The following is a 17,586-nucleotide window of genomic DNA, read 5'->3' as shown; positions in this document are numbered from 1 at the left end:
CATCCGAGAATGCGCAACATTCTGTTTCACAAAAATACTGGGAATTCAACCCGCAGCGTTAATAGAACAAACATGACCTATTTATTCACTGACACTTTGATTGTGTGTGTGTATATATATATATATATATATATATATATATATATATATATATATATATTGCAATTATTTTATACATATTGAGAAAGATACCTTTTCGTGTTATAATATCAATGTTTGATAATATTTTTGTAATTAATTTTTTTTTATTTCGCATTGATTTGTGAATTTCGCAGACGGTGTTCCTTTAAAATCGTTCCAGTGATTTTATTCATACTTGAAAATTTTATCGATGTTGGTACATACCCAATCTACTGAACACTGCCAGGAGCATTTTTCCTGTATGTCCGTTTTCTGTTAAATTTGTAACCATCACGTGCTTCAGAATTTCTGTTCTATTTGACCATTAGAAAGTTTGGTAAAAGTACAGAATAGTTAACTTATAATCATCCCATAATAAACAGCATATAATTTATATCAAACTCATTACAATGAAATTCCCTACTCACATAACAAAGACGTAACGAGTATAACATATTGTTGTTCACATATCTTTCCGGCACTGAACAATTAATGGTGGTTAACAGCTTCAGGTTGTGTACATTATTGAATGCCAACTACCGAGAAGGGATTACTTACACAAGAAAACGTGAAATAAAAACTGTTATAAACGTTAACATTTGGCTTGTTAAGAAGGAAATGTATTCTAATGCGTTTGGTATAAATTATATGTTACTCTGGGAGGATACGAGTGATCAGGTGTTAAATATCCTTTTATCTGAAAGTTTATTATTATTTTTTCCTTTTTTAAATTAAGCATTCTTTTCTCTCTCTCTTTTTACCCAACATATTGTTAGCTGCAATTTTATAAAAAGCGCCGGGCCTTATTCTGGAATTACTTTCTTTTTGTGCTTTAAAATTCGTTGGATCAAATGAATTTGTGGCACCCGAGAATGTGCAACAACCAAAAGATATCTTCTTCTCCTCTTAACACTGAATTATTAATTGCGAATGATAGATGAAACGTTTTCATAGCGAAAACATCCAATAAAAAGCAGTTTTTAAAACAATAAAATATTTTTGTTAATTCTTTGCATCTAAATCTGAACTACATTTTTGTATTTAAATATTTTTAATTTGCTTGTACATTTAGAAATAAAACCATGTATTTTTGTACCTCTTTATAAATCTGCAAAATTTACAACAATGTGTTTGTAAATGGAAATATGTATTTTATAGCCCATTAGTAAAATTTTTTCTAGATAAAACGTTTTTTAGTTGAGAGGGCAGAAATGAAAAATAAATAACTTTTAATAAACACAGGAAATTTAATTTTTTTACCGCTCTGTATAATGATTAAGTTTAGAAACTTACTGTAAGATTTATTAACTTTGACTTTGTCGTCGTCACTTTTAATTTGTAATCACAGCAAAATAAAAAAAATATCGCTATCAATTTCGGTTTAGATAGTGTTTAATTTCAGGCTTGTAAGATAGTAAAAGGGCTTCTTCTTCCTGTCGGTATTAGGGTGCGTGGTAAAGTTATTTTTAAAAAAAATTTTAAGGACTAAAGTACCAACAATTAACACAAAAGTCGATCATATATGATTTTTACTGTCTTTGCCGACGAAAGGTTTTTGCCGAGAGGTTTAAAATTATACAGGTCGGTAAAAAAATAAAATTTGGTGACAATTGTTGTGTAGGTTGTTTGTTTCGCATATTAAGTGATTAGTACATTTTCTTTTGTATATACCGAATTGTTTGTTCATAATTCCAGCGGAAGTTAAAACAAGCGGCATTACGAAAAAAAATTCATCTTTTAGTTGTTTCACAAAATGCCAGAGTGCCTCAACTAAATTTGATCCAAATGATATATTCTTAAAGATATATTGATAAATTTTAAATCATTTCTTTTTCTTTATTTAAAAATGTTTCTCTGTCAAAGTGACATCACTTGTTTAAGCTATCGCCACTTGTCCTCGACAAAAGTATACGACAACAATGACGGTTGCTGTTAAAAGACTTGTGAATAAATGGACTTGAAGTTGACTGGCGGCTCCTCTTCCCTTCAACCTCTCACTGTTGCATCCGCTCATGTCGCAAGTTCGAAAGCAGACGGTCTTCAACCTGTGAGTCGTATGATTTTGGACAATGCACTTCTCCTCTAGGTATGACGTCGCACAGTCCCGCGCAAACAGTAATTGAATACCTGCCAAGAAAGAAAAAATATGTCAGCTAAGTTTTATACAAAGATTATATTTATAAAACATGATATATATCAGGTAAGTTTAGAATAATACAGCAGGATCTATATTTGTACGACAATCATAGATAAAAAGTTGTTGGCCATAGTCGGAGGCAACCAGAAAGCCCCCTTTTTATCAGTTACGACATTGGAGAGGGTTGTACCACTTTTCGTCCAAGATTAGTTAACCTTGATACTTACCTTGTAAGTTTAAGAAATCAATCCAACCCATTTTTAATAAAAAAATATTTATTTAATAATTGAAACTAAACTACTTTCGACGATATATGTCATCGTCAGGCATAAAAACAGTTTTTGCTTTAATTTCCTTTCCCTTTCCCTTTTGGATGGCATGGTATCACTACATTCTGATTTAAATCAACACGACACTTACGTCGAAAAATTCTATACTTAATTTTACGTGAGTCACGCGATTCTTTTGATTGGAATATTTAAAAATAAAAAAAGTTTTCTGTGTTTTATATTCTTCTTAAAATTATAAATTACAATAAGGAAAACATGTTTATTACAATTTGCATTTTTTTGTAGTTTTAAGGCGAGACTTTTCTACAAAACCTGAATATTCAACTCAGCTGGAAAAAAAAAACATTGTTAATAATTTACAAGAATCCTTCTTAACCAGTGATTGCCATGGCTAATAATACACTGCCTGAAATTACTTCCCCCAAGCTCCTAGGCTAAAAATTCACAGATAACATGAATTGGAACAAACACATTGAGGTAATTGCCAAGGCTGCTGCGAAGAAAGGTGGGCGTTCTCTACCGTGCTACTCGCACCTGAAAGTATCCTGTACCTCTACAAGGTCACAGTTCACCAACGCATGGAGTATTGCTGTCACATCTGAACTGGTGCATCTGCCACTTATCTCCCGTTTCAAAACAGGGTTAAAAAAGTCGCCAACCTAATAGATCTTGACCTGTCAACTAAACTCCAACTGCTGTCCCACCGCCGAAATGTGGCATCCTAGTGCCTCTTACAGATATTTCAATAGAAAGTGCTTGGACGAACTCTGAGCACTAGTACCTCCCTGACGACAACACTCTCGATAAACTTGACAAGCAGCAAAATCCCACCCCTACACTGTAGAGATCCCTGGATGCCGTAAAGCCTCCTACTCAAATAGCTTTTTCCCTCCGACTGCTTCACTTTAGAATCCCCCCCGGGCCTCTGCTTCTTGAATATACTGACACGCAGAAATTTAACTGTAATGTGAACAGAAAATCTCTGCCCAATTCCATAAATAGCATCCCTTCTTTTTTTTAATCAGTGGTCACCACTTATCAAGGCCTGGAAGCCACTCAGGGATAAGGGTTATTGCAAGTACATTACGTTAGTGTGGAGATTTGATGAAGTGTTTAATTAAGGGGCGGTTCATTAGGAATTTGTTAACGTTAGACTTGAAGACATCCAAGTTGTAGTCAGGTGGGAAGCAGACAGACGGAACAGAGTTCCACAGGCGTGCAGTTCTAAGAAAGAAGCTTTGTTCATGGAATCCACGTTTTGATTTAGGCACAGATAAAGAGTGGGGGAAATTTTTCACAGTGGATTCAGCTAGATGGGTGTTTTTCGTGAAAGATTGGCGAGGGGGGACCAGAGATTGGAGTTCAGACGAGCACTTGCCATGGAAATAACGATAAAGTCTTGTCTAAATAGTAGCCCCTCACGGCTAAGTGGCCTTGCGTCTTGTTTGGGGTGAAATGCCAATAAAAAATAACTAATATGGTTAATATTCCTAGATCATATAAACAATGTAAGGAATAAGGCATAACCAGAAAACTCATGAGTAAAAAAGCATTGTTTTATTTCAAGTTTTCTTGAACCATATATCTTTCACTTGCTTCCATCTTATGTGTCATTGGTTGATCCATGTCGTTGTGATTGACAACATAGTCTCCCTTTTACATTTGATTAGTAAAATATGATCATTTTTCACCATAAACATAGCGTATTGAATACGAAACGTACAGGGTTACTGTGATATGTTCAAGATTTATAGTGCGCATCTCAAAGAGAAGAGTTATGCAGCAAGATGTTTGTTAGCGTTACATTTAAATGTTTGCATTTTTGATACAGCTGGGGAAATAGAATTCTAAAGGCAAGCGACCCAAGTAAACAAAAAGATGTTCTGGAATAACACTTTCCGCCATCTGGTGACATCTACAGTAGAGGGGTGGAATTTTGCTGTTTGTCGCTTTGCCGGGGATGTTCACGAAATTGAAGCAACTTCGTTAAAACACCTTCCCTTGATGTATTGTAATAAATGCAGCATTGTGTCAATTGAACAGGGGATGGAAATTCGTAGACAATATGAAACTATTAATGGACTATTTTTTTGCACCGTGTAGAAGAGGGAGAAACTAGTAGTTGCTGCACTAGCTCAGGTGCTAAATACACTTCATGCATGATTGAATGGTATTTGTATAGCGATATAGAATACATGCAGTTGTGTGAAGTTTTCTAGCCCGGTAGAGGAAGTACATCCTCTTTACACCAGACTTAGCGATATCTATATAATTATTTATTCCAATTCGTGTTACCTGTAAATATTTATGAATTTCATCAAAATAAGATATATTTTAAAATTTTTGACGTAGATTCCGTCTCCATAGCCACTTTGAGTTGAGGAGGGTACTTAAGGATTCAAGGCCACTTCCATTGTTTTCCCTGGTAGATTTTACTGAAGAATACACTTGTAGATTTTATTTAGATTCTTGTACCTTCCTCTTTATATAGAACACACCAATGTCGCACACATATAAACGCACGCCTTAAATCTTATATATATATATATATATATATATATATATATATATATATATATATGTATGTATAATGACTAGGGCTATGATGGTAAGAGCATATTTTTTTCATTATTGACTCTCCAGTATGTATCCGACACAGTTAAATATAATTAATCAACCGACACCACATCACTCTATATAAAAGCATATAAGATATCAACGGATACACACTCGAGATTCAAAACAGTGAAAATAATATGACATTAGAGACAAGACAGAGCCATATATTAGTATTATATATATATTTATGTATGTGATGTAAAATGTAATACGGAAAGAACATAAATTAGAAGAAATGTTATATTCTTTTTATACATAGATATATTCAAAGCTAATGATTCTAATTAGAATAGGGCATGCGGGGATAAGTTGCAAACAGGCCAATATGACATCTACCTCAGAGTAGTATCTGAGAGATATTAAGGTATCTGGTATATAGGGCAGTGATATACGTGGAATATCAGGCGTATCTGGGGGAATAAACTAATAAGCTGTACTGGGAAATATGCAATTATAAGGAAATGTGCAATTATAAGAAATAGGAACTACTATATTATAGATAGAATGGTGACAATAAGGGACGAAAAGCGCAAATATAAAGGGGCTGTATAACGGTGTAAAAGACATATTCAATGAGCAAAAAGGATAAATAAGGTCAAGAATTATAAACAAATGATAAGCCATACAGAGATAATTCAAAAGATGAAATAAAACAGAAAGTAAAAAATTTAATAAAGAAATCCAATGCAAAAAATATAGATATGAATACAGGTAAAAAGTAAAAAAAATGATGGGGTATATATATATATATATATATATATATATATATATATATATATATATATATATATATATATAATCTCTAAACTGTGTGGATCGTTCTATTGTAGATTAGTAAAAAAATGAAATTATATCAAGGTTAATTATTTCCAAAAATTCTATTTAAATCCAGGCGATATTCACGAAGTTGTGGCATTTTATTTAATATCAAAGAATTTTACTTTCCATCGCTTCATTGCAGATCTCTAACGATGCCAAAACACGGGCGATTGAGGTTTATCGAAAAGTAAAGGATTGTTGCTGGACTCGCAGAAGGATTGTCGATCAAAGATTTTGCCACGAAGCTAAAAAAAGGATCCAAGGACCTTGGCTCCATTCGTTAACAACTCCAACACCAAATTCAGAAAGGATACAGGCACCAGGAGAAACCCTTCAGATCGTTATATTCAGAAAAATCGCAGGGAAGTCAACTGAAACCCATACAGAACCAGTGATTGTAATTTTTCAAGAGTTGGAATCACTCCAAGATCCAGGCAGGCTCGATGCAAGGATCTCAATCTATTTTCCTTTTAATTTTTATTGTTTAATGAAAGTTTCAGGGCCAAAGTTTATATAGAGTTAAATAGCTAAGAATGATGTAAGTTAGTTGTTGTGAATGATTCCAATCTAACAAGCAAATCTGCATTCTAATATTCTACACTAGAAACACATTTTAAGAAATAAAGGCCATAGATTACTAGATGAGAAATTTAGATTCATAATAAGGATAACAAAGATTAGCAATCCTGTCTCCAAACTGGGAACACGTTTTTAGTCATATTGATGGCGAAATGGTTGATACTGTGTCTAGATAAATTAAATAGTTTAGCAATTAATTAGCAATAAGAAAAAAGGGAAGAGAAAAAAATTAGTAATTAAAGAATGGGGATTAATTGATACTGTTTTCGGACCAGTAAAATATGAAAAATTATACCTTGTTAAATATTACTCTATTTCTAGCCGATTAAATCCAAAAAAACAAGGTGAACCCCCACTTTCATTGAAGTAAAACGTGCACGGAACTAAAGATTAGTTTTATTATTAGAATACTTATTAATGGGACACGTATTACTATCGGATAAGTATCTTAGAGCTTAATTCCTGAAGTGTTAGTTTGTATTGAAGCCATGCATAACCCCAAGAAATTATTGTTGGATTGCAAGCGAAGGTTAAAAATAGGGTAATAAAATTAGTATCATGGTTAAGATATGCTTTAAAAACTTATATTTTGAATAAATTAGACTAGTTCTAATTGGATCCGTTGAATTAAAAAATAGATCATAGATTAATATTAGGAATTTACAAAACTAGAAACATCGAACGGCCTTAGTTATTTCCCCTTCACCGTTAGGAATATTTATTAGGATTTTGGTATCTTATAACTTCAACTAATTCTTTAAGATTCCGAACTTATAGAATTATCTCCCTTCTACTTCTAAAATATCCGATAATCGTAAATCTTAATAAAGAGAACGAAAGAAAATAAAAATAAAAAATAAAAAAAATAAAAATAGATTTAGATCCTTAATTTTAAATGAAGAATGAAAATGGACTAAATGTAAAGTAATGGTTAGACTTTATTTCCTTATTGAATAAGTTTTAAACTTAAACCTGTCCTAAATCGCACAAATAAGCATGCAGATAGTTTTCTTAATAAACAGAGCAAATTCCCGATACGAAATTTACGTGGTTACGTAATGATTTAACTTAGTTAATTAGTCCGTTTTAAAAATAAAAAAAATAAAAAATAAATATTCAAAAAGATAAGTGAAATTAAATGAAGAAATATAGAAATCTAATTTAAGAAACCGATAAATGGTATTAATAAAGCATATTTAATGGACATAAGTAATTAGTGGTAACATCGTTCGATATTTAGTTTGAAATTCGTTTTTTAATAAAGATACGAAAATAGGTAGATATATATAGATCTTAAAAAAATACTTTGCAAAGATGCGATAGTTAAAGTGGTCTCGCTTGTTTTCTTTTCCTTACAAAGGAAATGTTTCTTCCATAATGTTTTTGTTAAAGTGTTATTTTCATTTAATAGGTCTGAAGCAAGGCTGTTCTTGTGAAAATTTTCAAACGACATATTGTTTGAATTTCTCCAAATGGTCTTGAAACAATTGTAACTAACAATGAAATACACTTTTTGTTGCAATCAAGCCATTTTTTGAAGTCTTGGTTTTTGTTAAAACAGTATATGAATGCTCAATTATTAAATATGATAATTTTGTAGCTTACAATTTAAGTCATCTCTTTTTGGCTTAAAATTTATTGGTATATGAACGATTACTGAATTATATAAGCCCAGTATAATTCGGAATACTACAAAAAAGACTAAATATATATATATATATATATATATATATATTAAAATTAAGGATCTAAATCTATTTTTATTTTTTTATTTTTTATTTTTTATTTCGTTCGACTGGTATTAATCGTGACACCCTGCACTGAAGATTCCCGAAAGGATGAAACACTAGTGTCTGTAGGTATTTAATTATTATAGTAAAAAATAATTATGACAGCCCCTTTAAGAAATTCGTTTCTTATCGTTGAGCACTTTCAGTTGAATTAAAGTCGGTCAATTTAGCTCTTATGCATAGATCATCGTATAACGATTAGATCACTGTCTGGCTGACGTAAATGAACATTTAAAATTAAAATGGTTAAATTCAATGGTATTTCACGCGGTTAATGGTAGCTGAATGGATTAGGTCTTCGCTAATCGAGCCAGATATGTCTCGTGTTGCAGGTTTCAAATCGTTCGACTGGTATTAATTGTGACACCCTGCAGTGAAGATTCCCGAAGGGATGAAACACTAGTGTCTGTAGGTATTTAATTATTATAGTAAAAAGTAATTATATATATACCGTACTTTGGGGTAATTGCGCCAAATCTGGGGTAATTGCTCTAACTAGCTAAAAGTGCTCTCTCTCTTTATCTCTCTCTTTATCTCTCTATCTATCTTGCTCTTGCTCTCTCTCTCTCTCTCTCTCTATCTCTCTCTCCAAAATTCCATGTTTTCCATCAGCTGCCTTAGATCCTCGGGATCACAGTTGACGTCATGTGCAATTTTCTGGATGTTCGTGGATCTAAGTTGTCCTATGCTCGTGCGCATGTGTCGTGGAATCCATAGCAATCCATTTTTCATCGGCTCTTGCTTGCTCCTCTGGCAGTGATCAGCCAATCGTAGACGTCATTCCCTGACAGTAGTAGCCAGGTAGATTGCCATAAAGTTTCTGCTTCGTGGGATGATCTTGCCAAGATTTATTTCACACTGTTCATAGCATAGGTGTGTACGCGCTGTCTAGCCTTCTTTCCAATCTTTTGGTGAGTGTCCAGTTTGTATCACCATAAACAAAGATAAACTTCACCACCGCTGTGAAGAACTTCCTTTTCAGTTGGTCAGTTAGCCTTGAAGTCAATACTGACCGCAGCTTATCCAACGCAGTCATATTTTTGAGATGCGAATTTGGATATCTCTCTCAGTGGAACTTATGTAACTGCCGAGGTCCGTAAACTCAGTGACTTCTTTCAATGTTGTCCCATCTAGAGCTTTAACCTCCCCTTCCGCATTGGGAGTTATAAACTTTGTCTCATTCGCATAAACGTTAAGACCACTGCCATTTGCTGACGTTTCTAGTTCACGCTCATGAGGTAAATCTACCCTGTATAATGTCTATATTTCTTCAAGTTAAAAAATATACGGTTGTAGTCCACAATGACAACGTGAAGAAAAAAAAGACGAAACGAAGAAAACTATATTCGCAATGAATTAATCTTTAGAGATCGCATATTTTTGTAAACGCGGAAACATTCTATACTATTTTCCTTGAAGAGCCAGCTGTATCAGAAAATCAACAAAAAGATTCCTTGTTGCGTCATACGTGTGGAAGATAAGAATTTTCTTTACAAATGGAAACATAACATGGAATAAAGTTGAATTCAAGCTCCATACTATATTATGTCATGTAATGTATGTCATGCATAAAAGTTGTATATGAATAAAATCATTTTAAAAATGAAAGAAAAATAATAATTTTGCCGACGCACAGCTTCGTCCATTCGCTGTCCGTCCTTCGTTTGCTAATCGGTTCATCCGTCCGTACATCCGTTCATGAGTCTGTCCACCCAACTGTCTGTCCGTTGATTTCTTCATTCTGTCTGTTTTTCTGTGTCTGTCCGTGTAAAACCATACATATATTTGCCTGTTTGTCCGCCTTTTTGTCTGTCTGCCCGCCTTTGTCTCTTTGTTCATCTCTGTCCGTCTATTCATCATTTCATATCTCCGTCCACCCGTTGATCTATAGGTCTATCCGCCCGTCCATCTACCGGTCAGTCCATCCGTATGTTCATCTGTCATCATTCAATCCATATGTCCGTTTGTCCGTGTCTATCTGCCTGTTCATTTCTCTGTTTCTCTTTCCATGTCGATCTCTACGTTTTTCCACCTTTGTCTGTCCGTCTGCCCGTGTCAATCTGTCCGTACTTGTTCGTCACTTAGTCAGTTCGTTCGTATATCTGCATCCACCCGTCATGTCGTCCGTCCGTCCGTCCATATATCTGTTCGTTTGTTTACGCATGAGTGTATAGTGCAATTCTTATCGCTAACAGCGCACATTATATAGACGTATCTTAAAAACATCCACATTTCTTCCTCGTTTTCTTCTTCTCATTCTTTTTCGTGCCAACACGCACCGCTGCTCAACTGAGTCAAAGAAAACTTATTTGATTAGCATTTCACCTCGAGCGAAATACGTCCCGCCGTGTATACATGCTATTGTTCAGAGTTCGACTTGCTAGACCCTTTTTGTGTATTCTGGTTTATTCTCCGCGTGTGCTGCTCGCAGGACTGCAACATGCCCGCTGAGAAACTACAGGAACTGACAATACGTTCACCTCTCTTGTATCCAACAAAGAAAATTTCAGTTAAAAATACAGCAGAGCAAAAGAAACAATGACATCTCTACGCATAATGGTACCATGTTCTGTACATGGAAACGCACACATACTATTTCTCCTTCTCTTTCAATTTCTTTACTCACACACACGCACACACACATTATATGTATATATAGAAAGAGAGCGGGAGATGGTATCCATAAAGTTTGTGTGAATTAAAATAATGATAAATTCATTTGCATTTTAAAAACAATTTTTAAAATCACAAATGAAAATAAAGTTATATGTTTTAGTGCAGGCGGACTTTATGGACACCCTGTACATATATTAGTATAATTAGCAGCATTTTTTCTCTTATGCTTGTTTTGTTGATGATTCCTGTTTATTTTGAATGATTTCAAACTATTTTAATCGACTTTTCAATAAATTCACCAAGCGCTATTTTTAATTCATCAATCGCGTGAGCACGAAAAAGTTCGCGACTATAGCTAATTTCGGTTTACACTCTAAAAGAACGTTCGAACATTGTCCCGCCACAAGAAAAAAGATGGATTGCAAGGAAAATAACCAAGAAACATTCCTGCTGTCCAACGAAACCTGTGTGTGTGCGCGTGCACACACACATACCCACACACACACATACCCAAACATATATATTTATATATATATATATATATATATATATATATAAACATATATAGATATAAACACACATATATATATATATATATATATATACATAAGGGAGTTAAAGGAAGAGATAAAATCACTTCTTTAAGAGGAGACTTGTCGGGATGATACAACGTTTTTGTATTATCCGATTGTATTGAGCTTATTTAGAAGTAAATGAAGAAGGAAAATGAAAGCACCTTTGAGTAACTGTAAACTTTGATACGACGTTTAGGACCACTCGACCATATGTCACTATGACAATTCTTAGCGACAACAACCAAACGCGTTCCATTCTTAGATATCATAACACACATGGAAGATATAGCCTTGAGAATCCCATCAACCCAAGGTGATGAAATAAGATAGAAAGTGAGACAAGTACTCGAGAAAGCCAAGCCTCCTAAATCAAACATCTTTCGGGAAGATAAACTGGCTATAAGAACCCTACAGAGTGACAGCAGTATAATAATTCTGCCAGCAGACAAAGGCAATGCTACTGTCATGTCGGAGTACTCTGAAAAAATGGCAGGCCTAATCGCAGATGCTAGCTATGGTAAAATAAAGAAGGACCCAACTTTGAAAACCGAAAGAAAGCTGTTACAAATCCTTACCAAAAACAAGGAACACATCGTTCCGATGAGATATAGACAGCTGGTCCAGCATTACAGTAAGCTACCACATATGTACGGTCTCCCCAAGATACACAAAGACGGTATTCCACTCAGACCCATAGTGAGCTGCCGAGGCTCAGCATGCCACCTACTGAGCAGGTACCTTGTGGATATAATAAACGCATTAGCAGGCAAGTCAGCAACACATGTAAAGAATTCTGCCCTCTTCACGGAACTGATCAAGGAAGCACCCATCAGTACAAACCAAATTGTAAGCCTAGATGTGGTTAGCCTGTTCACTAAAGTCCCAACTAGTGAGGCACTATCAGTAATTCAAGAAAGACTAGCTAGAAGAGCGCACGTGTACCATTGCCAAACTTAATGGAAATGCTGACATTCTGCATAGAAACAACCTACTTCAGAATGAGTACTGACCTATATCGACAAGAGGAGGGGCTAGCTATGGGCTCGCCATTATCACCAGTGATGGCGAACATATACATGAAATACTTCGAAGACATGGCCTTAGATTCAGCTCCCTTAAAGCCAACCATGTGGCTAAGATACGTCGATAACACCTTCATACTCTGGCACCATCAGAAAGACATCCAGGCTCTCCTAGACCATGTGAACTCAATAAGACCATCAATACAGTTCACAATGGAGAAAGAAAAAGATAACCAACTGGCCTTCCTTGATATACTCAAATCACGCACAGAGCATGGGTTTAAGACATCCGTATATCGCAAGCCTACCTTCACCGGACATATACCTTAACTTCAACTCCCATCACCCATACAGTATCAAACATGGAATCGCACGCTGCTTACAACATAGAGCAGAGACAATAAGTAGCGACACTATTACATACCACCAAGAAATGGTCAGGTTGAAGAATACCCTTCGTCGTAACAACTTCCCCGATAGCATACTATCCACCAGACGTGTTAATAGTATAAGAGAGAAGAATGAAACCCAAAAACCACCAACGGTCTGCCTACCATACATACGAGGCATCTCCGAAAAGATTCAGAGAATATGTGCCCCCTACAACATCAGGACGGTATTCAAGAGCGAGTCAACACTCAGACGACACCTGGTACGAGTGAAGCCCCGCATGGAGGAGAACATGACCAAGAACTGCATATACTCCACCCCATGCAGTTGCAGAAAGGTTTACAAGGGTGAAACATGCCACCCCCTCAAAGTAAGGGTAGAAGAACACCGAAAAGTGGTAACGAAAGGGGAGACGGAAAAATCGGGTATAGCCAACCATGTCTGGATGGAGAGGGGGGACCATCGCCCCCTATGGGATGAAGTAAAAATAATAAACAGAGAGACCCACTGGAAAGTGAGAAAACTTAAAGAAACAGCTCACATGCGGACATAACAACCTACTGAGCAAACCAAGCGTAGAGCTGAATGCAATTTGGACACCTCTGATAGAGAGAGAAAACCTTGAATAACAACATAGGTTTAACATTAACAAAAAACAACTAAGAATTGTCCTAGTGACATATGGCCGAGTGGTCATAGACGGTGTATCAAAGTTTACAGTTACCCAAAAGTGCTGAGTTCAATCCTGAACGAAAGCAGTGAAAAGTAACATTCCTAGCTGGACTCCTAACAAACGGTTCCCCAGTTCGATACAAAATACCTGATGAAGGCTGGAGGGCAAAACGGCCGAAACGTTGTGACTATAACAACCAAGATGAGGAAGTCAGTCCGACAATTTCAATAAATGAAAACACCTCTATGTATTAATATATATATATATATATATATATATATATATATATATATATATATATATATATATAAATATATATATAGTTATTTATAAGGGTATGCATCAGTTAAGGGTGTTGGGTAAATGAGGACTCTTTATACCATGGTATTCCGACGCCTAATACTTCTCATCAGAAGAAGAGAGAGAAGGCTCTTTGGGGGATAGTGATCTCTGAGATATAGCAATGTAGTTTGCATTATGTAATGGATGGATGTATATATCATATCTGTCGTAGTAGGTTTAATGTAAGTGGACAGTGTGTGTGTTTAAATTCTCAGGATGAAAGAAGTTGCTTAGTTAAACATGTCTGTATGCTATGTAGGTTTGGAAGGGATTTTTACTATGTTGGTATATTTTACAGGGCGTGTCTGATTATACCCTTGTATAACCGTGCTTAAACAAAATATACATTATTGGGAGTTATAGTAGAGGGATTAATGTGAAGAGTTTAATTATACAGAGTGTGTTGTACGATGGTTTTAGTATGGGTAAGCTAGATGATAAACAGTGGAGTATGGGTTGGATAGTTGTAAAATTATAAAGTTTATAAAGTAATAATAGATAAATATAGTTTTAAGGGATATGTAGTTATCAAATATAAAAGAGTAAAAATAAAAATAGGGTAAGAAGATGGATATAATAAATGCAGAAATATAGGATATAAAAAGTCAAGTAATAGAATGAAAGAAGTAAAATTAACTGAAAACAATTAAAAAATATAGAAAAAATATAGAATAAAATGAAAGTTCGATGAACAAGAAAACATCCAGTGGGAGAGATTTCTTAAAGGCAAGGGTGGAGGTGTTAAAGCTTTAAAATGAGTGCCTGTCGAATGCAAATCAAGTGACGAAATAATTTTTGAAAGACTAAAGCGGGCAAGTACAAGTTGTTTTTTTTTTTGTCCAATTTAGATATCGGTTCAGAAAAGCGTGTTATTGGTTGTAGAAACTGTTGCAATTTTATACCTAATTGGCCTTGGACGAAAATAACTTGAAGGCACATTACCTTTCTCTTTAGGACAACAAAGGAATTTTGATCGGTTGTTAAGTCCAGGATGTTGTCTTTTGCTTTCGGATTTATCAAGTCCGGAGTGAGAATATTTTTCCTTGATAAGTGATGGAGGTGTTATTGTGTTTTGTTTGCAAACGTTCAAGTGAAGATGTATTTCTTTTCAGGAATAATTCTTGAATATAATTTGTCGCAGCCAACGATTAATAAAATGGAGAATTATACAGATCGAGGTTCAGCCGGTGAAAGGCAAGGCGTTCTGTGTTCATAAGCAGTACTAAGGAGGTCAAAAGCTGTGGAGAGTAGGAGCAAAATGCAGTGTTACGGGTTGGGTGAAGAGAGTGCGTTAGATGTCAGTGGAAGTGGGAGGTGATGGGGCTTAAAGTTAAGGTTTGTTTTTGTTAGGAGATGAAGATAGTTTTCAAGAGTTAGTTTTTTTTTCTTTTTATATTTGTAAGTGGGCTAAATGTCTTTGGTAGTGGCTGTGAACGCTAAATTAATTTAATTAAGAATATTTCAGGTTAGAGTTGACCAACTATAATAATAATTAATGCTTAAATGTATAAATATTTAAGTTTAAAAGAGATGGCAATTCTATGGTTCTATGTGTAGAGCAGGGTTAAATTCCATAGGGAGTCGGTACCAATATGTTTTCATATATTGGGATTAAATTCAGGGGGAGGGGCGGTAGTTACTTGTACATCTAAATTTTGGCTTTAAGTGGAGAGGAATAATAGATTATGAGTTAAAGTTGTCACGGGGGGGCTCATTGTGGAGAGATTTAATATGTGATACATAATATATAGAGTGGATATAGTGGTTCAATATGAGTATGGATGAATTTGTTGCTGGATAAATTCAAACGGATACAAGGGAGAGATATGTTCAGGTGTGGCCTGAGCGTGCATTGGTGATATTTCTATTGTGTTTTTTAAAGATAAATTTAGTGATTGAGAGAGCGGTTGGAAAAAAGGGGGGATCGAATTGTCAGATATTGGGTGTAATTTTTCGAATGCAAGAGATGTTAGTTAACTGCTTATAGTATTGGAGAGATTTGTAATTAGAGAGGCAAGTGGGGCTAATGTCATGGAGATTTATCTAAGAGGTTACAGATATTATTACTGGTTTGGGGGTGGTTTATCGGCAGAGTTAAGACTTGCATCTTCTTCATTCTTCTGATGAGAATCATTAGGCTTCGAAATGCCATAGTATAAAGAGTCCTCACCTACACAACTGCCCTAATTGATGTATAATTATGGAATAAATAAATCCCTCTATATATTAATATATACTTTTTACAACTTCATTTTCCATCTTTATTTACTTATATATATAGACTTACTATAATACAATTGCGATTAGATTTACTATAATAAATTTTTACGAGCGCCATATTCTAATACATTTCCTCTTCTCCAGCATATTAGTAGTTGATTTACTAAAAAGCCTATAGTATTATCTTTAAATTAGCAACAGCTTAGATGATACACCTGCCCGCAAACTGCTCTATTTGCAAGTAATAACGTATATACATATCAAATTAGACGTAGTCATAAATGGGAAGCTACGCTTGTTGGTTGCGAATCATATTTGCATACATAATAACAATATTGAATAATGCTTATTTGTCCAAAACCATAACTAGAAAATGAGGATAAAAAAACAAATTACATTGTGCCTAGGGAAAACGACTATCATTTGCAGATGTCATGTAGACCAGGCGAACAGCGAAGATCGAAAGTCTCGCCTTCCTTACTTTCTTTATTTTATGATAATGGTGCTAAGCACACACACACACACACACACACACACACACACACACACACACACACACACACACACACACACACACACACACACACACACATATATATATATATATATATATATATATATAGGAAATTTATTACTGTGAGTCCAGAATAAGTTTACATATTGTTTCAGCTAGAGAAAGATCCTCAAAGAGAGGAAATATCCAACTAGCATCGTCAGAATTCATAGATGGACTCAGTTATAAAATCAAGTAAGAATGGAAAAAACGTAGATGAAAGGGAGCTTGAAAAGAAGAGGGGAGTGGAAGGGAGAGGACGTTGGAATTTTAATTAGTAAGAGTGTATATAATAAGAGAGGGGTTTATAATTAAATATTAATTATGTGTTAATTCTTATATACGTTTTTTTAGTTTATAACGGTTTAAAATTAAAAGACGATATTCTTATTTATAACGGCATAAGTAACAGTTAATTTAGAGGATCACCATGGCAACAGGTTGGAGAATTAATGTTAGTGGGCATGGTGTGGTGGGAGTTTTATCTAAAAAAATGAAACTTCACTTCGCCATGATCTGATGGTTTTTCTGGAAGCTGTATTTAATCCTTGACATTTATAATTCTGATTTCTTATGGATTACCAATGGATTTGAAGGGATCTATTTCGAATTTTTCCTGCTTTGGATTTTCCGTCTTTCTCATTGGATCTTTACTATATCCTTTATTTCCCTTTTTTGCGTTTCTTTATTTCTTAATCTCATTGAATCCCTATAAACTGCCACTAATTTTTAAATGACATTTTTGATGCAATTTTATTAATTTCAGATTGTTAGTTTCCATTTAATGCATTAACTTGCAAAATTTATTGTATATTTTGCAAACTTCTACCCTCTGATGAAA

The 17,586-nt window shown here is 34.7% G+C and overlaps 1 protein-coding gene across 1 annotated transcript in view; it reads right to left on the bottom strand.

The window, feature by feature from the left end:
- Nucleotides 1-874: 874 nt before the first annotated feature.
- Nucleotides 875-17,586, bottom strand: part of LOC145292847 (uncharacterized) — a 510,392-nt gene continuing 493,680 nt past the window's right edge. Inside the window, exon 3 of the mRNA XM_080138896.1 lies at nt 875-2,247. Coding sequence (XP_079995022.1) covers nt 1,997-2,247 — 251 coding nt within the window. The 3' untranslated portion in view covers nt 875-1,996. The remainder of the gene's footprint in view (nt 2,248-17,586) is intronic.

The sequence above is a fragment of the Euprymna scolopes genome, chromosome 14, assembly GCF_053919585.1.
Source record: "Euprymna scolopes isolate OS-2025 chromosome 14, ASM5391958v1, whole genome shotgun sequence".
NCBI lineage: Eukaryota > Metazoa > Mollusca > Cephalopoda > Sepiida > Sepiolidae > Euprymna > Euprymna scolopes.
Note: the sequence above shows the minus strand (reverse complement) of the source record. Positions and strands in the feature narration are given on the sequence as shown.